General features: G+C 38.0%; 1 protein-coding gene across 1 annotated transcript in view; it reads left to right on the top strand.

The window, feature by feature from the left end:
* MACROD2 (mono-ADP ribosylhydrolase 2) overlaps window positions 1-26,389 on the top strand; it is an 899,313-nt gene that overhangs the window by 258,222 nt on the left and 614,702 nt on the right. The window contains exon 5 of the mRNA XM_086626501.1: window positions 11,968-12,084. Coding sequence (XP_086482627.1) covers window positions 11,968-12,084 — 117 coding nt within the window. The remainder of the gene's footprint in view (window positions 1-11,967; window positions 12,085-26,389) is intronic.

The following is a 26,389-nucleotide window of genomic DNA, read 5'->3' as shown; positions in this document are numbered from 1 at the left end:
AATCAAGACAAAAACCTCTAGTACAACTGAAAGTAACAACTCAGTATTTTGCTCATTAGTTTTGGCAGCAAAGTAGTCTTACAAAGCAGTATGCAATAAAACACCAGCCAACTGAGTCCCACACTGTGGCTATAATTACATATTTTTGCTTGCTAATCAGTAGAATTTTTCTGTGTACACTATTATACTTTAATGGTTCTGTTGCAACACCAAATTTACTACAATATTCTCTTGAAGAAAATGGCACATCATGATTTTGTATTTACTACAAGAAGATATTAAACTGAATAATACATAATGATGCTACACAGATTAACCAGCTCTTTAGTTCTTCTGTTCCTTATCTCTCTTTTAATAGTGTTTTAGGACAAACATAAAGTTATTTGGGAGGGAACTACCAGAATTACCGAACTGGTAAATATAGCCATATGAGTGGGATGTCTTGTTTCTTACTGAAAAGCTATTAGATTGTAATTTTAAGCCGTGCTTAGTACTTTTAATTTCCCTTCCCACAACTCATGGAGCATAAGGAGGGTTGCAGCCACCTCAGATAAGTAATAAATTCATTAATTACAGGCTTGCCTTTCTTGTAGGTTAAAAAAGCTTGTGTGGGACTTGATTAAAGAGGCTGTTGGGGTACGGCCCTGTGAAGGGCTGGATAGTCAACAGCTCAGAGAAATTCCCTGTGCAACTTTTGGATTCGGAGTCTTCCATTAACTCTAAAGGTCACTTGCTATTATCAGGCTGTGTGGTCCTTTTCTTTTTTTTTAATTATTTTTGTCCAAAGTGATTACACTGCGGAAAAAACAAGTACAGTGGGCATTGTGAAGGCATTTCATTCATCTATGGCTCCTTCCATTATTTTGTTTTTATTTCTGACCTTAAAGAAACAAATAAACAAATGCTCAGGAGCTTTTATTCCTTATTATGTGTGGTCATGCAGTCACTCAAATTCCACTTGATCATTATGAATATATCTGACAATCATAGGTTAATATAATGCTTTTCCATTTACCTTGGAAACAGAACTTCGCTGTCAGAGACAATCTGTCCAGGAGTGGAAATGGAATGTAGGGACTTAAGATGGCAGCTTACCCCCTTTACTCTATGTACAGTTAATTATGTGTAAAGGTTGTGCTGATGCCTCTAATATTTTTATAGATTTGTCAGATTCTGCAATGCAATCTGACGTATTAGTAAGAGTAAATAGTTTTTCTTCTGAAATTGATGTGCGGTATGAGTCTGTATCAGGATATGATACTGGTTTTATACAGGAAATTGTACTTAGTGCATGTGATATTTTTGCATGCTGCTGGAAAACATTTGATGTTTCAACATTACGGAATGTTGATTGTGTCCCAGATCTTTTAAGTTATCTTTTGGCAAGCATTTGTCTTAGATGTGTTGCAAATATGATTTGTCATAGCCTCTCAACAAAAGGAAAAAATATTTAAGACTTTTTGTCGGTGATTATTTCTCAGGTTTGTGTTAAAACACTGTCTGAAACAACCTTTTTCATACATCATTTTCTGCCTGCTTTCGAGTTTACCTTTTTCTTCCCGTGTATGTATTCCATTTGAATGCATCGTAATGTGTGCAATTGAATTTACCTGTTGCAAGACAAATTTTTTATAATTAGTACTGTTAATTAATCTAGCTTGAAACAGCACTCCAAAGTGAGAGGACGTTTCTGTGATTGCAGACTGAGAAGTATCTCAACCAGGTTTTCTCTCTTCAGTGGTTCACGATAAAGGTAAATTAGCACAAGTGAAGATAGTCCATGAAATAAGAAAACCAGCCGCTGCTCGGTAAATAATACCTAGTGGTCGTGTAGCCTGTTAAGCCTTACTGCAAGCAAGGGAATATCTCCTCGTTGATAGTCTTCCTCCTTTGTATGTTCTAGCTGCTGCCATGATTCAGAGTTCCTACAATCCCTGTGGTTTTTTTAGCCCTTTTTGAAGTATGCCCAGAACTGGACATATTTTGCTTCTGTAACTAACCTTTCCTCTGTTACTTTCTTCATCTTCTCTCTCTCATAGATAATGCGTCACCTAGACCTGCATGAAGACTCAGTGCTGTTGCATGGTCAAGCTCAACCTGTATGGGTTAGAGGGGAAGGGAAGAGATGACTCTTGAAAACAAACAAACAAAGTGCTCAGAAGGAGTGTTTAGAACGTGGTATTTGAAATCATAAGTTACGAAAAGTTTTCCTTGGCAGAATTGACCATCTTTCTTTTTGCCTGAGTCTGGCTCAGGCTCTGTGTCATCTCCCAGGTTTTCTCAAAAGCTTTAATGTGTTCTTTTATTCTAGCAGTGATATATAGCCTTCTGGTGCTTGGTGCACCCTATAGCTGAAGAGAAACATCACATTCTCCCATATCTGGTTTAGTTATATTTAGTTAGAAGCCTTGTTTCACTACAGAAGCCTTCAGGCTTCAAATCCACAAAGACCTATGTGAGAATGCCTTTGCTTCCATGTTCTCTGTGAAGAGAAGGTCTTAGATCACATCCCCTTGTATTTCAGTGGGGAAAAAGTGGTTAACTTTCAACTTTATTTTTTATATTTTCACTGTACGTTTGGAAGTCTTAGGAATGACATGCCAACAGCCTGTGAGGATGCACCACAGTTACCAGGCTCCCTCTTACACAGTCATTTTACAATTACCACTTGGTAGCCTGCTCTGTCTAAATCCTTGACCTGTGCCTGACAACTGCTAGCTGATCATAGCGAATAAATTTGTATAATCACTGCATGATGACTGCTTAATAACTGTACTCCAAATATGCAAATACCTATTCTGGCTTAATACAATTCATCTGCCACGACTGGCCCAGGCACTCAGTATTTTTGAAATGTTTGCAAGTAATGGAGCATGCCATTGCAGTCTCCTGTCTTTTCATGCGAAGCCCTGAAATGCTGAAACCTACAGAAAAGGAAAATATGTATTAAAAAAACCCACACCAAAACCCAAAGAAAAATAGTTATTGAACTACAGAGAGGAAGTGCATGTCTGTGTGGTGGTAAATGGGGAAAAACAAACAAACAAAAAACTTCCTTAAACACTTTGCAGTAGTTTTTCTATTTTCATTCTCTTTTTCTAGGTTAGCAGCATGCTTTTACTCACAATGATCTGCAGTGTTTATTTCCTTGGTAATGGTGCTGTTCACATTACACAGAGGACTACATAAAATTGGAAGAAACAAATCCAAATGCTTGTATGAGTCTGAGATGCTCACAAAAAAAAAAAAAAAAACCCAAGAAAAAACATGTCCAGAGTGGTACAGAAAAGACATCTTACTCAGACTTGTGAGTTGCCAGTACTGAAGGGTTGCAAGAATATTCTGTGGAAGCACTGGTAGTTTCTTTCTCTAATTTTACCCTCTTCTTTTAAACATTTGCCTTTGGCCATCATGCGAGATAGGTTGCTTGAGACCTGGTAATTCTTACCAGTTTGTTCATTTCTGTGTTATTTCATTTACATGCAACATCAGAACATTAGTAAACAATTTTTAAAATAAAATCTGAGTTTCATTGCCTTTTCAGGCATGTTTTTGTTGTTGTTTTTTTTTTTTTAATCTTTTTAGATTCTTATTTCTTTACTGTTTCTCCAAATTTAACTTAATGTTTCCAAACAGTACAGAAGGAAAAATAGGCTCCGTGGTTTTATGCACTAGACAGAGATTGATATGACGGTAGTAGCCGAATGTCATCAATAGCTTAATAGCTTAATAGCCATCGTGGCAAAAGAGAGTTTTGGTGAGATTTTAAAAACAATAATGTGGATATTTACTGTGAGTTTCTCCCGTGCTTGAGGGAGGATGGGTAGGGGCTTGTTTAAAAAAAGAAACAAGTGGGAGGCTGAGGGTGGCTGGCATCTTGGTCCAGGTGAAGGGAGGGCGTCGACTCTTCTGTATGGAATTAAAAATAAGTGTTAAGCAGAGCCTAATTTGCAAAGGGCTGTGAAAGCAGGGGAAAAAAGTGTTCTGATGTCATCTTCCTAAACATTTACATCGTTTAAGTGGTGTAAAACTTGAAATCGTAAGTTAAAGCTTAACTAACATAATTCTATTGGTATCTTTAAACTCAGTAGTGCAAAGAGTGTAACTAACCCTCCCAATTTCCTGCCTTTACAGAGGGACACAGCTATAATTTTTTTCACACAGTCCTGTCCTTAATCTGTTCCATGTGCATTTTATTTTCTTTTAGTGGACCTAAGAAGAGGCCTTATTGCATGAAGTTGGACTTCAGAGTTGTTTGCTCCATTATTTTTAAGAATAGTAGTCCTGTAGTGATAGCACATCAATGTGAATAGAAATCCAGGACAAAGTAGGCATCCCAGCAATGAAACGTAGTTGAGACTTTTTGTCCTTTCTATCTCTGCGGTATGCAGCTGGAAATGAAGACCTATGACTGCACAGAAGCCTGGGGAAAGGATTTTGGAGTCACCAAACCCATTTCTTCAGGGTGATACGTCATGAAAAAGACTTAAAGCTTCTAAACAATGAGTTTGGGAAGCTGGGGAAGCAAGTTGAGATGAACATGAGCTGAGTTTAGTTTAATAGCACAGAATAGCCTGAAATTGCACCAGACTTCAGCTTATCACTTCACTTCTTGGTAAACAACAACATTTTTTACCAGTTTTTCTGCTTGCTGCAGCAAGGTATTTAAGGCTTAGCTGTCTCCTTTCCATCTGTGGAAGAGTGGGGTATGTCAGGTGTCTCAACACTAACACAATTGAAAGGAAGTGAACGGTTCCTTCACACATGCCTTAATGTCAGCGTTTTGGACTGGGAAAAACTGGAAAAAACACGATTGGAGCCTTGCCTAGTTCTTTTTTTTCCTGCCAAAAGTGTGACATTCAGACAGGTTTATCAGACCCGTGTTTCTCCGAGCCCTTATGCTGCCTGAGTGGGCTGACAAAAGTGTGAATCCTATTGACATTATAACTCCGTCTGCAGAATTGGAGTGGAGCACTCGGAGACTAGGAAAGACGATGTCCTAAGTGTGAGATAAAACGAACACTTTCTTTACTGCTTAGTCCTTTATGGAAGGAATTTACCAATCGTCACTGCTAACGTGACAGAACAACTTTGACTTGGCTTTTTCATGTATTTGTAATATGAGTTTCTGATATCCCATGGTGTTTGACTAAAATAAAAAATCTGCCAAAATTTCTGAGTTTACTATTGGTTTGTGGTTTTGTCTGAGTAAGAATGATTGGTTGTGTGCAATAAATGTAGAACACTTAAAATTTAACAGGTCCATGGGTAGGTGAGCTTTACTTTGAATCGTTGTTGACTTCTTTATTTCCATGTCTTTTTGCCAGTTTATAGCACGGACACTGATTATGTTGGATCTTTCAGCTGCTTTTGTTATTGTTGAAGGTGAACTGCATCCAGATTAAGGACAGCTTTCTCTTAAAAGAACCAATTGGTTTTAAAATTTAATTTCCAGCACTTTTCACCATAGCAGGCAATAACTGGTGTTTTTTAATGCTAAATCTGGAGGATTTCAGCTAAACATTGTTCGAAAATAGAAGTTTCCCATGCATGACCTTACAATAAGGCTTACATGTGCCATTGTTATGAGTAGTTTTGTTCCTTGCAGTTCATACTTGAATAATGGTTTTATTACATCTTATTATTACTTTTCATTAAACTCACTCTGCAGCATGAGTTAGTGGTTGGAGCTTGGAGGACCCAGAATTTCAATTCTGGCTGCAACGAGGCCCCTTGCGCAGCCTCAGAATGTTGATTCTTAAATAGAGAGAGGCACTAGACAGAGGGTGTGAATTGACACGTGATGCTTAAGCATCAAGACTTTCAACTTTCAGTTTTGCCTTGATTTGACTCAGGTGTAGGCACTAAGAGTTTCTGGAAATGAGACTATTTAAGGAACTATGAATTTAGATTGTCTGTGGTGAAACGTGAACCTGATTCCGTGAAATAGCCATCTCAAAATAAATGGTTCATCTGTGCTTTTTGTTTTTAAAGTGTAGAATTTTAAGGCTAAAGCACATCATGCTTTTAAACTCTTTGAGATCTTGGCCGGAAAGTGCCATATAAACGCTAAGTATTTAAAATTAATTATGTTGGAGGCCTATAAACCAGTACATTGATTAAAAATCTTCAGTTCATTAAATTTCCCAATGGCAGAGGCCATCTCCATAATATAAACTGCCGTTTATGGCAGCGGCGGCCGACTGGCATCTGTGTTGTAATCTTTTTAAGATGCCCACCTTTGTTCGTTAGACCAGCAGCTGTTGTCTCTTGCTGGGCCGGATTTATTTCCCCTTGACATCAGTCTCAGAGGCGCAATTGCAACTTTGCCAGCACTTGACTCCACTGAACTTCCTAGAGGTACTTTACCAATTTTGCAGAATGAGGTTGCTTTTCGTTGTCAGTTGGTTTTTTTTGATTGTTTTGAGGGGAGTTGGTGGGTTTTTTTTGGGGTTTGTTTGGGTTGTGGGGTTTTTTTGGTGTGGGTTGGTTTTTTTTTTTTTTCTGGATTCCATGTACGTCCTGGCAATGGGTGTTTTTGAAAGATGCACAAGGACTGAAGTCATGTGTACCAGAACATGTGTACAAAACAGCTTCCTTGTGTGTGTCCCTAGCAATATATCTGATATAACGACATTTTTCTGGTTTTATTCACTCCTGGCATTTGCCATCTGGAACAACAGTACTGTTTCGTGGATAAATCCTACACCGTTAACTTTCTTCAATAAGTAAATCTCCTGAATTTCCTAGTGAAAACGAAAAATGACAGTCTGGAAAAGCACCAGAGAACAGGAATTGCTATGGAAAAAAGAATATAGAGATTCTTCAAATATAACATGATAAATCTGCGTTCATTGTTTACATCATAACTTTAATTTGTCCAAACTCACACACAAGATCACAAAAGACGTTTGGGCCTTATTATTCCTGGGGGAATTGGTATTTTTTTTCTGTGATGTTTGATTACCTTACCCTTTTTTATTACCAGCTGCACTGCAAGGCTAGTTTTGCTGAGGTTATTTTTTTTTTTAACCAGCATCCCATGATACCCTTAATTCTGTGTTTCCTGCGCTTTTGCTTCATTTGCAATTTTAAGAGCTTTTCTGTAAGAAATGGATTTTTTCTATATTGCACATCAGTAAATTAGCTAGTTTTTACTATATAACTTTAACCCTTTAATTCTGGAGAACAAATACAATTGCTTTACAATAAATTAAATAAGAAAGGATTTAACCTTTTAGCATCTTTTAGTGTGCAGTGTAGAAAGATGGTGTCAAAGATTTCCATGTTTTTCTTTAATGTATTGGTTTTGGTACACCCTCATTTTACCTAGGAGTTTTATTTTCATACTGGATTTTGTCCATGTGTTTTTAGCAATTATTTTCAGGTGACTTCTTTGTGCAACCAATACCATTGACTGCGGTATCTTTGAAAAGAGTTTTTCTTCATTAATGGCTTCTGCTGAATTGTTGGGAGAACAAAATGCTGTCCCTAGTGGCTCCTAAAACTTACGGATGCATGCAATGAGACTGCTAATATTATTTTTAATGAAAAAACGTTGGAGTAGTACTTTTAATAGCTTTATGCAAGCTGAACAACTTGAACTGTAGAGCTAAATCTCAAGCTCTTTGAGCTGTTCTTCAGTCCTTAAAATACAGTTCAGGTGTGCAGGTCTTCAAAACTAAGAAACCCCTTTCACGTGCTCGTCCAGCCAAGCCAACGTGAAACAGTAAATATAGAAACCTCATTTGTACGGGGTCTCCACACATGACAGTGCAGTGAATAATGGGATCACATTTCAAAAGACAAGTTGAGCTGCTTAAATCTTTGCAGTCATCTGAAAGCAAAGGTGGTGTGTGCTTTTTCAAAACATTTGTTTTACCTCATGGTAGGTTGGTGGGGGGAAGCATTAGGCAGCCTGGCAGCTTGCTTGCTGGGAGGGGAACACGGAAGAGAAGAGGGACCATCCTGTGGATTTTTGCCACCTCTTTGGTGGCCTCAAGCAGGACTCATTTAGTATTGGTACTGTGAAAAATGCTCAGGCATAGCTTGGTTTATAAGTGTGAAAATTATATCAAGAAGCACAGTATCGATAAGGACAGTTAGCAGTCCTGTCTCAAGTACCTTCAAGTGTTACCAGTACTTAGAAATGCCAGTTAATCATCATGCAGACCGGAGATGGGATTTCTTGTCAAACTCATTATGATGGGTGGTTTTGTCTGTGGGATTTTCCCGCACCTTTCCCTTAGCTGTGAAATGCCAGGTCCCTTGTGTACATAAACGATCCAAAGTATATATGTGATTTCCATAAACCTGGACAGGAAGATAGCCTGTAGAAAGAAGGTATATGTCGAGGCAGAGTGATAGCTTTGAAGTAAAATGACATTTTTCATTGGTTGCAGAAAACGCTGATAACGCGTAATTCCTTATCACTGTCACGTGACGCAAGTCAGATTTGAGCAGAAGTGCCTGGGTTTTTCAGCCAGTTGCACAAAGAAATGCCAGGGAAGGATCAGTGGAGTACAGTGTCACATTTTCCAAATCTGTTCTGAAAAATGCAGATCAGCATCTATGTATCAAGCTGATGATCCAGATGAAGTATCTGGAACCAATATATCAAAGATTCTTCACTTTCCTATAAAAGTAATTTGGCAGCATGCCATTATTATCATGTAAATCTCTTCCTCCTCCAATAACAATATATCTTTGACCATCATTTTTCCTTCCTGAGGTTGCTGCCGTTATCTGTAATTTCCATAAAGTTTCCGTGTTAACAATGCTTACTTTTCTGTACACTTGCATTACTAGTCAGTGCACATTTCCAGAAAACAAAATATCTCATGTAAATGTCTTGTGCATGCCTGTTCCATGTTTTTTTGAATTAATACAGCTAAGGCATGTTTTAGCAGAGGCTGAAGTAGCACATTGAGATTTGCTAATCAGCTCCACCTTTGCCAATTTTTTTCCTTTATGCAATGTAGAGTGCTCCTATTTGGCAAGATATTTCACTGCTTGGATTTTTGCTTTAAGAATTACCAAACTTGCGTTGTAGATTGTGTTTATTCTTGGAAACAAAGTATTTCTAGCATGATTTGCTGCGTTATCCTATTAAATGCAAAAAGCGTACATAGATCAGAGGTCATCTCTGCTCAAATATTTAATAAAATATGGTAGAAAAAAGAGGTTACTCAGAAACTTGTGGATGGTTTGGTGTTTGGGTTTTTGAGATTTTTTTTGTTGGTAGTTCCACCCTCCCTTCCCCTTCATTCTTTTATGTCATCAGTTACTGAGGTATATCAAATGCTAATGTCTACATTTCCATCTATGCCTGTCTGAAGTATTCAATCATTTTCTGTTATGCCACCTTTATAAGGAAAGCGTGCACGTCTACTTGTTTGGTTTTGGCAGATGTCTTCCATTTTCCTTGTCATATGTCAAAATTGGTTATGATAGAATTTACTTTCCTCCGCTAAGGATTTAATTTTTTTCAATTACGTTTTCATCTTTCTGGATATATGTGTATGTGCATTAAGAGCATTCTTCCACCATGAGGTGGTTTATAGATGGGAGGCTGGGACTGCCTACGTGTTGGCCATCACAGCTGGTGGTGTGGCGTGTGGTATGGTAACATACTGAGGTTGTTAATACACTGCAGATTTACTAGTGACAAATCTGTGCTTTCACTTCCCTGCCAGAGGCAGGGGTTTCTTTTTGCAGGTTCTGTTTTTTGGATGTGCTCTGAGCTGGACTTGGGTTAAAGTGAATGGAGTTTGAGGAAAAAGAGGCTGATTTATCCAGATGATTTGGTTGAGAGGGTAGCTGAACAAATCATTGCACAGGCACTGCTCAAGAGAGGGTGCCGACTTGTTAGGGACAAGAAGGAGCTTAGGGGTGGAAAGGATTAATGCACTGCCAAGGGAATAATTGCATGGACTTGAGCCCTTGTCCAGTACTCCTGAGGTGAAAGACTTGTTCCTCTGTAGAGGATCATGCAGAAGGTGCTAGTCCTAATCATCACTGCTGTTTTTATGTTAATGTCTCAGGAAATACTAATGTTGGTAAAGATTGTGGTGGTGGTGCTTATAAAAATATACTTGAGGTTTCAATGCAGACTGGTTTACTTATCCTGCTTGGTTTGGAAAAGCATTTTGTAATTAAGTTAAAATAATTAAATCGGATATTATGAGCACAGGATAGATTTTGAGCGTTCTTTTTTCCCCTTGAGGTTACAAAATATTATTCCCACATTAGCATCTTAGAGTCTGTTGAGCAGAGATTTTAAAAGCAAAAGTTCAGCTAAGGTAGAGTAAGAAGACTTGGCATCGTGGCGTGGATAGTGCACAACATGCTTATGATGGTGACTTGGCATCCACATTCTTTTCTATATGAAAATATTAGAAAATTTCATTGAAAGTTCAACATGATCCTGTAATTATCTGTCTGATATAAAGTATTTCAAAATGACGTTTTAAAAACCAGTGGTACTGTGTCCAGGATGGGTATGGAGTATTACAAGGAACCACTTATCCAATTTTACTGCGTTATCTGAATATTAACTCTAGCATAGAACACCTCAAAAAAGACAGTTGAGTTTTTAACACCTAGTAGCAGGCGGCTTCGTTCAGATACAGATATTATCTGCCCCTCCACTTGGGGATATGTGGCTTCAGGGAATTACTCAACACCTTGCAAAACCAGCTATTCCCAGAATGGCCAGTCGTCATTTCCATTCTGGCTTCAAAAAACATGTTGGGGTGAGAGCGTTACCTAGTGTCCCTGCACCTGGAGAAGATCAGTGCTCGGTCGGAATGCTGGGGGCCTCAGCCTTGCCATGCCCAAGTGCTGCCGTGCTGACCTGTAGAAAGCTACACAGCTTGTGCTGTGAACAGATTATGTGCATCTCTTGAAAACCCATCTCCACTTGGCTTTTCAAACCTTCTCGGGTTTAATTGCTTCAAACTTGCTGTTGGGCACTGCCGTAACTCTGAACTGGTTAAGTCTGAGGTAAAATCTGAAATAAATGTTGGACCAAATGCATACAGAATCTTCCTTTCTTGTCTCCATAAGTATTCATTTAGCCTTGATACTTTAGCTTATTTTACCTTTTCTGAATTGATAGGGTAGTTTATACGATGGTTATTTCTTGTGGTGGAACTTCATCATCGCTGCTGACTTAGGGCCTTGCCGTAGTTAATACGTTTGTGCACACAGTAGTTCCCTTATCTTTTTTGGTTTCCTTTTTCTTAAACTTTTTTCCATAATTGCAGTAAATGATTTCTTTGATTGCATGTTGAGAGGGCAGAAATGCTGTGCCAGCAGCCTTTTTTATTCCTTCCTGATGTTACTATTCTTTTGCTGGCTCCCAAGGGTAGTAAGATCTATGCACTCTACTAATTTTCATGCACACTTAGCTGCAATTGCAACTTTTAGTAATTATTATTTAATTAACTCCAAAGTATTGCATGAATAATGCAAAATTGAAAAATGTAAAAAAGAAGAAAGGTCAAAGCAAAGTATTTTTTATATTTCAAATCCATGTGCGTTATTTCTTGGAATTTTTGTAGAAGGCATTAATAGAATGGTGACATTAAAGAGTGTGTGTAATTGCAGGTGTGTCAGAGGTACATAATAAAAGAGAGTTTGCCGTTCAGTTGGGGATCAAATTTGTTTTCATAATTTGTAGTGAGACTCGAACAAGACCCTTTTCTAATATTGAAATTTTCATTCTGCTTTACCAAGTGTTTTCTTTTCAATTAGCAGAAGTTGACTAAATCCTGTTTTTTTTGGTAAACGCGTTGAGTAATTCTGGCAGAAAACACGTTTGTATGTATTTGGATATCTACTTACAGATCAGTAGGACTGTGCTGTGAGAGTAACAATAAGCAGTAAATGCTTGTTACCATGTATTTGTGTGAAGGCAACATCAAGACTGGCTTTTCACAAAAGTTTCTGGGTTTGCTTTGGCAGTGGATGGCTGTATACACCGAGCTGCTGGGCCCTGCTTGGTTGCTGAATGTCGCAACCTGAGTGGCTGTGAGACTGGACAGGCGAAAATCACGTGTGGATATGACCTACCTGCAAAATGTAAGTTGACCCTTTCTCAGCGTTTTCTTTTTGGTTTAAGCACGTGGAGCTGGTGTGCATGCTGTGTTTCCCTGTAGTCTAATTCAACAAGGTATTCATTTTGCAAAATTAGCAGTGGGACTTAATTAAGCATGTTCTGTAATAATGTCTTCCCCTCAAAGCAATTCAGGCTTTTCCAAATGATTATTTCACCTGTGTTATCCGATGAAAACCTACACGTCTCTAAAACATAAAGTATCTTTCGTGTTTATTTTTTGCAAGCTAAAACTTATCCTTTCATATGCATAATAAAGGATTGGAAGTGCTTTATGAAGTGTGAACAAAATGTGCATTATCATATTTAAGTTCCGTGGAGACAATTTTTGGAAATGTTGCGTATTTCATATTCTTCATGAAGATTCCTTGATTCCGAGTGCTTTGAGAGCTGAGAAGATCAAAGTGATGTATTGTGTTTTCAGCTGCTACGTAGAGGCTGATTGGCAATTACTGTGAAGGCATCTGACTGTCACACTTTAGCTTTCAGCAGAGTACAGCTCAGTCCTGGAGTATTTTCACGTTGAAAGTGGAATTGTCAAAACTCTCATCCTATTTAAAGTAGGAAGACTGCTATTTGACCTTGTTGCGTAGATGTTGAGTTTGTCCCGGAAAAAATCTAATGTGTGGACAGTACGTTGGTCAGCTAGTTTATTATGTCAGAATAAAAAGTAGGAAATCTCTGCACGTTAGGATCTGACAGAATTGTGTATATGATGATACAAATACCAAGAAAGCGTTACAAACAGCGTATAACTAGAGTTCAAGATCTCTTTTTTTTTGTAATACACGGTTTGCACTAGGAACATGGCTTATTCAAATGTATTTAGATCTGCTCTCTTAATTTGTTCTACATTTTTTCATGCAAAATCAAATACTTACTGCAGTAGCAGGTATCTTTTTAGGTTCCTGTGGCCCTTAATGCCTTAGGTAAAGGAGAAAATAATGTTCCCAGTCATGTGGTGGCATCTTCTGTGATGATGATGAGAGCTACCAGTTGTTTCCTTGACCGTGATAATTGCTATATACAGGAAAACTTTTCTGTGTTTTATATGTAATTTTACTACATGTTAATGGTTATTTATGAAAGGTTAATTTGACTAGAGCTCAGGGAAATTGTTGAGGAAGATTCAATGTGGTAGTTATGTTGGGTTTGTGTATGGCCAAAATCTTCACCGGATTCCTGTAGAACTGATAGAATTGTTTGATAACACATTGTAATTTACTCTACTGGAAATTTTTGATACTTAATTCTTCTCCTTTAAAAAAAAAAAAGTCTTGGAAGGGACGGAAAAGCTGCTCATCCATAGGTGCCTAATTCCTTCTATGTATTTTAGTGAGAGAAATTAACTACAAGGTACCAAAACAACAAAAACTGAACTGTGCTACAAAGAGAAAGGGTCTTGTCTGAGGTGTGGCCTCCCTTTAAATTTTACAGCAGTTTAATGGATCTTGCTTAAGCTAGGTTTGTAGAGTGGGATCCTGTTTGAAAGACTATAGAAAGTGTTTTTGGTTTGTTCTTTATTTAGGAATCACAAAAACAATGAGAAAACCCATTATCACTTGCAGTTGGAAATAAAACCTGTAACCAGACATAGAGAAAAGTCAATGTTCTGCTTAATCAATATTCTTAGAAATTGAAGTTGCATGGAAGACACCTCTGTTTCTGTTTGATCATGCGTCAACATGAGAGGGGGAAAGGATACCTAAACTGACACACAGCACAAGGAGGGAACTGTACAGTTTGCATGCAGAGGCTGCGAATTAGATACTGTTGATTTTTTAGATTTTTTCCTTAAAACATATTTGTGTTCACCAACTGTTGTTTGATTTCGTTTTCCCTTTAGAAAGTTTTGGTTGTAGAATCATTAAATTATTGTGCCTCGTAGACCATTCATCGGAAAGTGATCAAACAGTCATGACTTGTGTAGAGCTATAGAGCCACAGGATATCTTTTACCACTCTATTTCACTTTGTCGTAATAGTATTAAAATTTAACTGTGGAAAGTATTTCGTATCTGATTTTTGCGATGAGAGCAGCAACGTGACGAGAGGTCCGGATTTCCCCATCCAGATGTGGTGTGATAAAATTTTGTGTGTCAGCAATTTGTTGAAGGTTATAAATGGAGAACTGCCAGCCTTCACAACGAGTTTGCTTTTCTCTTATCTATTTGTGTATAGGAGACCAACTGCAATAATCCATTAACAGTTTGAGTAGTGCAATGATTATTTTGTTGTTTCTGCTCTTCTCATGGTTGTAGTTGGATGAGTAATGATAGTAAATGTGAAATGTATTTCCTAGCACGATGAATTGTTATTTTTTTTGTTATTTAACAGAATTGTAAAATGTTACAATCATATTTCCTACCCCTGGGATTTTCCCATCTCTAGTTCTTGATCCTGAAATGGTTTACTTGGAAGCAGTTTACTGAAATCAGCAAAGCTGCTCTGGGAGGGAGCAGCCCGCGTGTGTTCTGTGTGATACGGGACCTCGACTTTAGCTGAAGAGTCCATGTTAAGGAAGATTTAGTATTCAAAGATCATGCAGCATATTGCTTTGTTTTATACACAACTTGGAGGAAGTTGGAATTAAATTTGGCATTTGAAGGAAGGTGTGCTTTGTTAGGAAGCTGGTAGTTGGTAAATAAAAAACCCCCTGGCAATCTCCTTTACGATCTATTGTATTTTTATTGAATACTTGACTGTATTTACTGAGGGTAAATAAGAACATGTCTGATGAATAATTTCTTCACAAAGGAAAAATTGAAAAACAAAGTCTGGCTGAAAAATGCAAAGATTTAGGGTATAGGCTGGCTTTCTGTGATTTGTTCTTGTTGCATCTGAGTCAGAGATCAGTTTGTGAAATACACAAGTAACAGTAAATGTTCAGGGAGAGAATACATTAAATAGTTCCTTTTTTTCCTCTTCTTTTTATCCTAATAGTGTGAACAGACCAAGATTAACATGTCTATAGCCTAGAGGTGTTGCTTTATGAACTTTTCAAGATATATATTTTAAAACACCAAAAAATTTTCTGTATGAAAATGGAAGTGAAATCAAATTGAGTTTTCTAATTACCAGTTAATGTAACGTTCAGTACAGTTTTACAGAAGTCAGTGTGATCACCATCTGCCTTCTGTGCTGTGAAAGCCTACACAAAGCCCCCCCAAATGCCAACCGAGTTATTTACTGAATACATAATTCGGTTGATGTCATCTATTGTTGTTTTTCAGCAAACACCTATGCAGACACCCACGTTTTCATAGTGCTTCAGAGGGCTGAAAAAGGCAGTGCTTTTTGCTCTATTTTCCTTTAATGCTCTCCCGGAGCAATCATCAATTACTTAACTTCTGTACTTCATATTGTTGTTCCTTTTAAAGAAAAGTTCATTCTAAATATTGTACAACTGGTCTTCAAACATTGAGCAGTGCTCTGATACCGTCATGCTTTAAATAACAGATGAACAGTATCTGTTTAAAGCTCTACAAATGCTTGTTTTCTTTCTCATTTGATTAATAGTCTCAGTTGGCTCTACTGGCAGAAAATGGTCTGAATGTAAATTGTGTTTATGGCTGGAACCAAGGGTCCATAACAGCCTTGTAGCTTGTTATCTACTTGCAGAGGTCCATCGTAAAAAGGACCTTGTCAGAACGCATTAAAAAATACAGTCCCATTCTGCAAGGTATTTAACGGGCTTAAAACCAATTGAAGATGTGGTGACAACATCCAACAAAGGTAATTGGTACCCCGACCTTGGCAGGGAAGGATCCCCAAACTAACTTCTTCCTATTGTCAATATGTCTAGTAATAACTTCTTTCTTTTTTTTTGAAAAATGTTTGATAATAAAAGCCCTAAACCTAGGAAAATAAAATCTTATGGCCTCTAATATGGGATAGAGCCAACCATCGGTAAATTACATGTGAAAGGTGGACTTTCAGTGGGGGTGCCTTGCTGGAAATGTTAGGCAGTTTCTAATACATTGTTTTATGTTGTTAATAAAGCTATAATATTTAGAATAAATTTTTCTGTTTGCTTGATACATTGCTTTAACCAATGTCCTTTATGAAATGCCATCTATAGCATAGTCTTCTGGTCCAAAGTCACTGTGTAGATCAATCTGGAGTAATAATGTGAATGTGCTCTCAAAGACAGTTCCTGCTGTGAAATAAGTAGTTAAGAGGAGTGCTAGTATTAAACACAGTAGGAGGAATCAGCCTTTAAATTTGTTTAATCAGATTAAAAAGTGGAGATTAAAAAGTAGAGATTAAAAAGTGTGCTTCTATTATATAGACATAATTTTCTGTATTTAAAAGATTAATATTTAGAGGATATTATTTTAAAGTAAGGCTGTAAGGATAGTGATTTTAAATATCTCCATATTTACTTGGAGATCACTTGCAGAGCTGTAATTAAAAGGTTGATTATGCAGAAATTGAACTCCAAAACTCTACTCCAGTACTCCAAAACTGATCAATTGTAAAAATGGGGCATAATATTAAAGTGTCTTATCCGAATTTCTGGGATTTCACAAAGAACTTTGTTTACTTATTTATAAAACCTTGATTGATTTCGTAATATGTACATTTTGTTTCAAATTATTCTAAATTTCTGATGTGTGAGAGTCAGAGAGATACTTCCTTCTGCTGTGCGGAAGAGCATTATCTTTGCATGATTGTTCAGTTTGGTACCTCCCTATTTCTTCTGGAAAGTTAAGTCTGGGAACTGAAAAATAAGTCTAGGAATTGAAAAGGAAGACATTAAAAGTGAGCAATATGTGGCCAAGAGAGGATTGCTTAGAGAAGACTAACTTGGTTACTAGCTCTGTGTTGGACAAGTTGCAAATATTTAAGTGAAAACAGATGTGCCACCAAATGCATAAATGGACTGAAGTTTGACGAAATTTCAGTTGTAATCTGCTGATAAGCATAGGGTGACGCAGTCATGGAATCATAGAATGGCTTGGCTGGAGGGGACGTTAAAGATCATTGAATTCCAACCTCCCTGCCATCGACAGGGACACCTTCCGCTAGATCACATTGCTCAAAGCCTTGTCCAACTTGGCCTTGGACACTTCCAGGGATGGGGCATCCACAGCTTCTCTGGGCAACCTGTTCCAGTGCCTCACCGCCCTCACAGTGAAGAGTTTCTTCATTAGATCTAATCTAAATCTGCCCTCTTTCAATTTAAAGCCATTACTCCTTGTCCTATCACTACATGCCCTTGTAAAAAGTCCCTCTCCAGCTTTCTTGTAGGCCCCCTTTAAGTACTGGAAAGCTGCTGGAAGGTCTCCCCGGAGCCTTCTCTTCTCCAGGCTGAACAACCCTAACTCTATCAGTCTTCACAGGAGAGGTGCTCCAACCCTCAGATCATCTTTGTGGCCTCCTCTGGACCCTCTCCAACAGCTCCATGTCTTTCTGATGTTGGGAGTCCCCAGAGCTGAAAACAGTATTCCAGGTGGGGTCTCACGAGAGCCGAGTAGAGGGGCAGAATCACCTCCCTCAACCTGCTGGCCACACAATCATTAATATAATTGAAGCTTCATCAATGTTATGATAGTTTTCCAGGAGGGATGTCTTTATGCTCTTTGCCTTAGCTGAGTAACTTGCCATTATTGTCAGCATTGTGCCCAAACTGCATGACACTTACTGCAAAAAAAGATAGCCGGAAAAAGCTCTAGTTAGGTATTTCCTGAAACAGCACTGAGCTGCGGCAGCTGTTTGCTGTCCCTTTTTGTACGCCTCAAGTCTTTATCATTGCTTAAATATTTAAAACTAAATTTGAATTGAAGCAAAGCAAGTTAATATTACTCAAACATCCAAGACCCCTTGTTCTTGAGTGATATTGTTGTCATTTTGATTTCTTTGGAAAAGGATCTTTTTATGGTTTACAAAACCACTTACTACGTATTTGTATGTTTTTCTTCTGAGTTGTGTCTAGGGTTCAAAAGGTTTTTTATACGCTCAGTTTATGTATTTTATGACCATTTTGAAAATAAGTGTAGCGATGTCTTTAGAGTGTTTTAATTTGGTCTAATTGGCTCCAGTGATCTTAATGACCTACTATATTCACCATTAGCAACAGCATACATTGCCTATGCTGTCAATGTGTTGGAAGGGAAATATTAATTATTACTTTTTTGGTCCTAAAGCCTGCTTAGATTTTAGAGAGTGTTTTATGGTATATTGTAAAGCTTTATGGCTTGTCTCTCCCTTAGGTACACCCCCCCACATACACACAAAAAAGGGAGAAGTTAAGGCTCGTGGGGAATAACAGGGAATGCATTTATCAACTTCAACTAAACAAGTTCAAACTAATTCTAATTCTCTTCCAAGTCTGCTCAGGGTCTGTCGTCAGTTTGGATAGAAAATGGACAAGTGCTGTAGCTACCAGTTGAAATGTGTGGATATGAATCAACAAGAATCTTCCATCAGGAGAGCATATGGTCTTTGTCTTTGGATTTGAGCCTAGCTCGTACACGTTTTTTAATGGATAGATTCTTTAAAATTCAATTTGTGAATGGACCGGAGTGCAGGTTTGTCAGTGCTCTGTGTAGTGTCGTGCTGTGGTTAACTGCGGCGTGTACTGCTGGAAATTCTCCTTTCACATCAAATTGTGCAGTTAACAAATGTGTGCGTTGTGGCTAAAGGAAATGTTTTACTATTGATCTTCACTGCCAAATCTAAATCCTCTTCTTCTGGGCATCACTTGTTACAATCAGGTCGTTGAACACTGAACTCCAGGACGGGAGTGGGCACAGACAAAGCTTAGAGGAGAACTGAACCATTTGCTCAGTAATTGGGTCCACCGTTGGCTTATAACGTGTGTGTGAATATGATGTCATGGCAGGCAATGGAAACTTGATGCCATGAATTTTCCTCCCTGGCCTTACTTGTGTAATTCTGGACGTCTACAATTTCTGCAAAGATCTAATCCTCGGTGTTGCTGAAAGCAGTTGCAGAAGTGAGTTTGCAGCATGGCGTGACGGTGGCGGCAGCCCACGCTGTTTGGCACCACGGTTCCCTGGCGTCAGCGTCCAGCGTGCTGGGGTTCACCCTCAGGATACCCTCTTGATGAAAGAGAAAGTTACGAGGTGTAAAGACTTTTCTAATGCTTGATTAATGTGTAAGGTGCTATTCAAAATGTCTCCTAATTCAGTGAAGAATAGTTTTCACTGGAACATGGCTTTTCACACTGGTGGCATATAGTCATTCCTTAGGCATGTTGGCACTGGAGCAGGGCGTTGTGCCCCTTAAGGCTAATATATTTTCTTTCCTCTGTACTTGGATATAGTTGGTCCTTTTTACTCAAATAATAATGAGAAAAAATAAAAAGTCTAATGGGTAGTAGGAAAATAAAGAAAATTCTGATGGCCACAGTCAGCTGACAAGGAGAAGGGGTTATAATGGGTTATAATGGAAATGTTTATGCTCCTTTAACTGCAGTGGTTGCTGCTGCTCCCACTTTAATATGTTCCCCCAGTAGCCAAAGCCTACGCTCAGTACTTGAAAAATTAATCTTCGATGCATGAAATTTTGTCTGCCTGAATTTTGCTTGTCTCATTTTAAATGGTGATAGAAGTTGCTTACTGTAGTAAAACACAACATTAACCTCATAGTGTGTTGGCACTTCGTGATTTATGCTGGTTTAGTCTCTGAAAAATATGCAGCCTGTCTCCTAAACCTGGATTTAGCTTATAAAATATGTTGGCACAGGCTTGGGGCCTGAATTGGAACACTAACTGCTGATTCTCTATCTCCCTGGGGTAGGAAAAAGGTTTAAAATTGTAGCCTCTCAGAGGTCATTAGCTTCATATCATTTCTTCAGATTAATAATAATTATATTATTGTATCTGGAATGTTTTAAAAACAGTACAGCCTAATTTTCTTCTTGCAAGCAAAGTGTAGGATTCCTTTTTCTGCTGAACCTGCGTATTCCTCAGCCAAAAATATGACAAATTATTTTCAAATGGTAATAATCAGCTTGTAGGTAATAAATAAGGACATAGCTATTTTTATTCTACTATTTTGAAATAAAGCAAAAGGAATAATAAGGACGTGAAAGGTGCTGTGATATTTTTTTTTAATTATCCTTCACTCACCCACAAACCTTGCTTTTTACTTGAGGTTTAAAGCTGCCAATTTTACTTTTATTTTTTCTGACTATATTTTGGAAGAATCTTGTGGATGAAAAGTGGGACTGTTTCAAGAAGAGTTCTTTACCTGTAATCTAATTCCTTTAATCCATTCTGAAGGGGATAGGACGGGAAGGTTATGTAAAATGATTTTAAAAAGGTCTTTCCTTCATGCAGCAGAGGAATCTTGAGGCAGTTTCACACAAACTAAGTGCGCAGATGAAACATATTTTCTTGGTAAAAAACTGAGGTCAAACATTTGAAACATTTCTCTTTAGGAAGAAGACATCAGGTGGGAGACTGTGGAACGTAAATAATGTTTAAATTGCTGTAGGAAAGAATCTAAATGCTGCTTAACCAGATTGTTTAAAAAAAAAAAAAAATATTTTACATGCTGTTTCACTACTGAGAAAAGATACCACCATCCAGGACATTTTGCCTTTGAGTGTGGGATCCAAATCACATGGACTTTGTTGTTGTTGTTGTCGTTGTGCAGCAGTAGGAATTTATGAAAAATTAGTTCCCTGTTTTTTTAGCTTTCCGATAGCATCCTTCTTTTCTTAACATTGTCTTCACATACAGATTTTTATTTTTTGTTTTTTATTTTTATTTGAAATATTTTGTACGAGTTGAAGAGGATACATTAGGTATTATTTTTTCATTTCTTCTTAGACTTCTCAGATTCCTTCCCTTCTTTTTTGATATTTGTGAGTTTTTGATGATGTTTATGAAGAATCTTGAGTTATCGTCAGTGATTTTGTAACTTTTTACAAAAAAAAAGGAAAACCAAGTGGTGGAGGGGATGTATATTTATTTATCTATGTGTGTCTTTATATTTTTTCTGTACGTGCTAGTCCGTGTTTTAGATTATTTACACCATTGTGTGACTTGCAGATGTTCTACCACTTACTCTCTTACGGCTACATGACAGTTTCTTTTACGTTAATTATCTGATAAGGAAAAAAGTACGTTCTGGATGTCATTGATTTTTGGCCATTTTCAGATTACTTGGAGAAGACATGTTGTTACTTTTCAGTGGTTGCAGGACGGGGCTCTTGGCTTGCCGGATGAGGACTGTAGTTTCACTGTGGGAATACAGAGGAACTTAGAAATGCATGATGTGCAGGGCACAGCCATCACTCTGGTCTGGGCTTTACAACTTTCTGGATGTCTTTGAGTACTAACATGAAAACCAAACGTTAACAAAAAACCCAAATGGTAACAAAAAAGACCCAGCGGTACTCCAAGTGAGCGATGATAGTTCTAGGACCAAGTTTAGGAGGAAAGTGTATTAATGCAAGATACCATACGTCCAATGTAAACTTTTTTATAGCCGTTTCTGCCCACATGCTGGTTTGTAGGTGAGTGTAATTTGTATAAAATAATATACGCAGTAAGAAGCCAGAAGAAAGTGTTAATTAAACAACTGTCACCAGCTTTGAATTACGTCTTCTTGCATACTCTTCCTTAGCTGTTTGTCGTGCTACAAATCTTATCTGGCTCCTTGGGAAAGTGAGTTATGTTGAATTCCCTTTAACCTCAGACACAGTGGTCTGAATTCTTGTATTTTCTACTGATGTATCAGAGAGAGAGCCAGTGAAACCTCTGACCATTTTAATGTTTCAACGTGGCAAAAAAGAATGGGTTTGATACATCACTGCACGCTTCTGAGTATGCTTCCTATTTAGTTTTCAATAAAAATAGTTGGTAGCTTTCCAAGGCTTTTCCAGGCTTATAAATAAATAAATACATAAATGAGAAATACTTTGCAACACTAAAAATAACCCCTTTGATATCTAATTATATGTGTGTCTGTCTGGATCACGTTTGTTTTTCTTGCAAATTTCTTACTACATTTTCAGTATAATTTTATGCAGTGTTTGCATTAGAATTAAAATACGTGGGTCGGTTTTGGGAAAGGAAGAATACGGTAAGAATATTGTTTAATATCTTGTAGCCTGCACAGTCTATAAACAGCAGGTCATCAAGACTCTAAACTGTATGAAGTACCCACGAACACAAAGGAGGAAACAGTTTCTTGTTGAAGCTTTTTGTTTTAACAGTTGCATTATTAATTTTTAATTCTCCGATAGAACTGGGGAAACCCCACACATGTTATATGTGAAGCAGAGAAAGGGAAAAATCATTGGGAGTTTGGGAGGTGTCATGGATAGCAAAATAATGTCATGTAATATGCTCTGAAAGCCCACAGTTTTGGAAATCACAATTCATTCTAGTAAAAGATTGCATTTGTGTCAGATGTAATCCTGTCAGAGGTGTAATCTTGTTTAAAAACCCTTTTTTTTTCACAAAATGGAGCAGAAACGTTTCCAGGGAAGACTGTTCATTTAAAATTAATTTGTTGTAATACAGTCCTATTCATGAGAAGCTGGAAGCAAAGTTAACACAAAATTGACTGGGGAGCCATGAATATTGTTGGATTTCTTTCAGTTTAGAGAGTTGAACATGAACAAAGACGCAAAACAAGTCATTTTAAATCAGAATCTTACACTTGGCAATGAAAGACAACTTTAGAAAATGAGCTTTGGCTTTGAACGATTGACCACAACTTAAGAATAAAACTGCCTCCCCATCACTGCCAGGATCCCCCCTTATTTCATGTTTTTTGAAGGGCATAAAAAATCCCCTCTTGTTGTGATTTATTGTTAAAGAATATTTATTACCTGTCTTGCTCATCTATAAATGGAGACTGTGTTCAACATAAAGATAAGTTTTAGCCAAGACTGATATTTCCCTCCAGATTACAAAAGAAAAACAAAACAAAACAAAGATGAAACCCTCCAAACAACAAAAGCCCCACCTCGTTTGGATTAAAGTTTTTGCAGTGGTTATGGTGAAAACGCTTCCAGTGTTGCCCTTGCCTTTCTTGCTAGCTCATGCTCCCGAGTTAAATTAGCTCTTGTGTGGCACAGCCACCACTTTGACTTTTTTTGCTGCTTTTGGCAAGGAGAGGGACCTATCTGACACCCCAGAGTGGGGTGTGAAAGAAAATCTAAGTCATGTTACATCAGCTGGAATGTCACTGTATTGGAATAATTAGGGAAGGGAATAATTAGGGTAGAAGTAAAGAAAACTTGTGTACAGGTTTCCCCTCATGGTGAATTCAAAGGTGTCAGAGAAGAGGCAGAAGATCCATGTTGAAGGTCTGTGATACTTGGATGTCCTATTGCAGCTACAGATCCACGAGTCCTCTTTCTTTCCTCTTTCCTCTTTCCTTATAACTTCAGTTATGTGATTGGGGTATCTGGGTTTTTCTCCTTTTAAGAAAATTAGATATGCAAGTATATCAGTTCACTAGACACTTTTTGTCATGTTAATGTAATTTATAACACTTCAAGATCTCTAAAAACTCAATAAGATTTCCTCTTATTTTTTCCCTGTCTTTTTGTTATTCATTTTAGACAATGCTTTATTTAGGTTTTCCACCAGATGGTTTTGTCAAAAAGAGCAGTTAGTTCATGGGTCAGAGAATCTCTTGTGATCGTACATAGGGGGTGAGGCTGAAAATGAGAGAGGACTTTTTTGGTATTGTGGTTGTTTTTTTGGTTTTTTTTTTTTTTAAGTAACAATATTTTAGGGGCGCAATAACTATGAATAAGAAATCAGGGCAGCACAAATGGATAAATCCCCTGTATGGCAGACACAGCATGTTCTGAAAGTGGGACAAGTCCTCACCTCCTGCACCTGAGAGCTTGGGGGACTTTGGCCTTTTCACACGCCGTGATGCTGTCTGGTGTGTCGTGTGGTCCTGTGGCATATGAAGATCTAGATTGTAGCTGCAGAGCTCCTTCCACTTGTCTTGCTCTCCTTCTCCCAGACAGCTCAGAGCTGTGCTTACGCCTGCAGGGATGCAGACTTTCAGTGCCTGTTTAAAAACAAAAATTAAAAAAACCTCTGTGTATAACCCACATTAGGCAGGTGAGTCGGCATGACAGCAATGGGAAAGAGAAAATTTCCAGATCTGACTTAGGTTGACTGTCTTTTAATAGGAGAGGAACATAATTTTTTCAGGTTTTGGAATATTCTGTGCTTAAAAATATTCTTTGAATTAGTTCCAACTGTGGATGTGACTTTTGTATCAGAGTAACTTACCCACCGAGAACCAACTGAGGGTATCAGCGCATTTCAAGGAATCCACTGAACCGGCATCACTTGGTAATAATTTTCTGTCACTGCAATTCAGTGTTGGATTTGAAGCAGAAGCGTATAAGCAAATGACTCTGTAACTCATTATCTAATCTAGTTCCTCGTAAGAATCCTGTTTTATTAAATAAATAGCAATTCATATTAGACACAGGTGTGATAAGTCCCTGGCTTGTGTTTTTCCAGCAGACTGCCAGTATGAGCAGCCTGAGATTTCAGTGGATCACTGTAAAGCGAACGAGTAAATTCCTAATCTGCCCATTCCTTTAGGAGGTGAATTCAGTGGCTTTAAAACAGGGAAGGCTTTGGGCAGGGCCAGCTGCACGGAACCCTGCTCTGAAGCGATCGCCTCCAAGGTGGTCACCTCTCAGTAGTGCCATTTTTGGCCACGTGAGCTACACATGCTTGTTTTCCTCCCACACTTGCCTCACTTTTCCACATTATCCAACCAGCCAAACATATCTCCCAGCCTACGGCAGAGGAATTCACGGTGTTTCTTTGATACCGGACCTTACATTGAACTATTAGCCCTGGGCTGTCCTTAGTACAAATGAGTCCTCATGCTCAGTTGGATTATTGTGTATTTTATTGGAGAAATTGTAACAAATGTGCTGTTGATATTTGGAAAACAATGTATATACTTCCCAATGTTTTAACAAATAAAAGCACCCCTTTTGGTTCACAGTAGCTGGATGTTCAACAGCAGGAGCTGCGGTTTGGCTCCAAGCCCAGCATCCATTATATCTTGCACCTTTAGCCTCCAAATTGATAAAATGGCAGGCGTGCAATTAACAGATTCAACTACAGTATCTCTTATCTAAATGCTGTGCCTGGCAACTATATTATCCCTTCCCTGCTCCTGTGTTTTTCTTCTTCAGACTTTCCCCTCCCTTTCCAGCAGTTGCTTGGGCAGTCACTTTTAGTGGCGATCTGTCCTGGTTGTTTTCGTGTCTTTTCGGGGACTGACAGAGCATCCTCAATCAGTTTATTGTTTTCCCAACCATCCCTCACCCTTTCTCAGCTGTCTTTCCTTCTCCACTCATTGTCCAACTTGCTTCTCTTTGGTGTGAACTTTTTTTATTTTAGTGTTTATTTCTTCATGGCATCTAATGGAAGAAACACTTTCTCGTAGTACAAAGTTATGTCTAAATCTTGGGTTTCATTGAAGTCAGACTAATTTAAATTAGGGTTTAGGGTTCATTCCTACTAAATGTAAGAGGAGCACCTGAGCTTGGGCTATAGGGAAATGGAAATGCTATCATCCTGAAAGCAAACCAGTCCTCGTTCATCCGGTATCTGTGTAGCTAAGCTCAAACGTTTCCAGTTTTTTTCCCACTATTTTCTCATCTGAACTGCTCTGTTAATTCAGGCCATAGTTAATTCACAATGCAAGTTCAATAACTAAAGATATTTTATTTTTCATCTCATTTGGTTTAATATATGTGTTAAAAGATGATTTACATTTCTTTTTACTGCATGAGGTGTGATATATGCGATACTCTCTTCTATACATGCAGGGAATACGCATTCATTTTTAACAACCACAACTGTTCAAACATTGTTTGTATGTCATTGATCAAACTATACACATTTTAAAGTTCTTTCCTTCTGCTTCCTTCCTATCAGATGTTGGGAAACGGTTCATTGCAGTTTCTCAAAGTTGCAAGAACTAGTCTAAGCTTGCCTTCTAATCAAATAAAGTCTTAAGACATAATGATTTGTAACAGGCCAGACTCTATGATAAAACACATGGAGTTTTATCTTGTGAATACTTGACCAAATAAATGCCATAATCAACAGAAATAGATGGCATGTGATGATTTGCTGCATGTGAAAATCGTCCTTTATTAAGGCATTTGTTACTTAGTTTCACGATGTGAGTTTTGTCTGCAGTTGGTCCATAGTATCTATACAATTATCAGAGTTTTGGGTTTTTTTTAAAGAAACCGTGGCTTTTCAGATGGTTGCATTTTGGG

Source organism: Tauraco erythrolophus, chromosome 2, assembly GCF_009769465.1.
Source record: "Tauraco erythrolophus isolate bTauEry1 chromosome 2, bTauEry1.pri, whole genome shotgun sequence".
Classification (NCBI taxonomy): domain Eukaryota; kingdom Metazoa; phylum Chordata; class Aves; order Musophagiformes; family Musophagidae; genus Tauraco; species Tauraco erythrolophus.
This window is presented reverse-complemented; position numbering and strand designations above follow the sequence as displayed.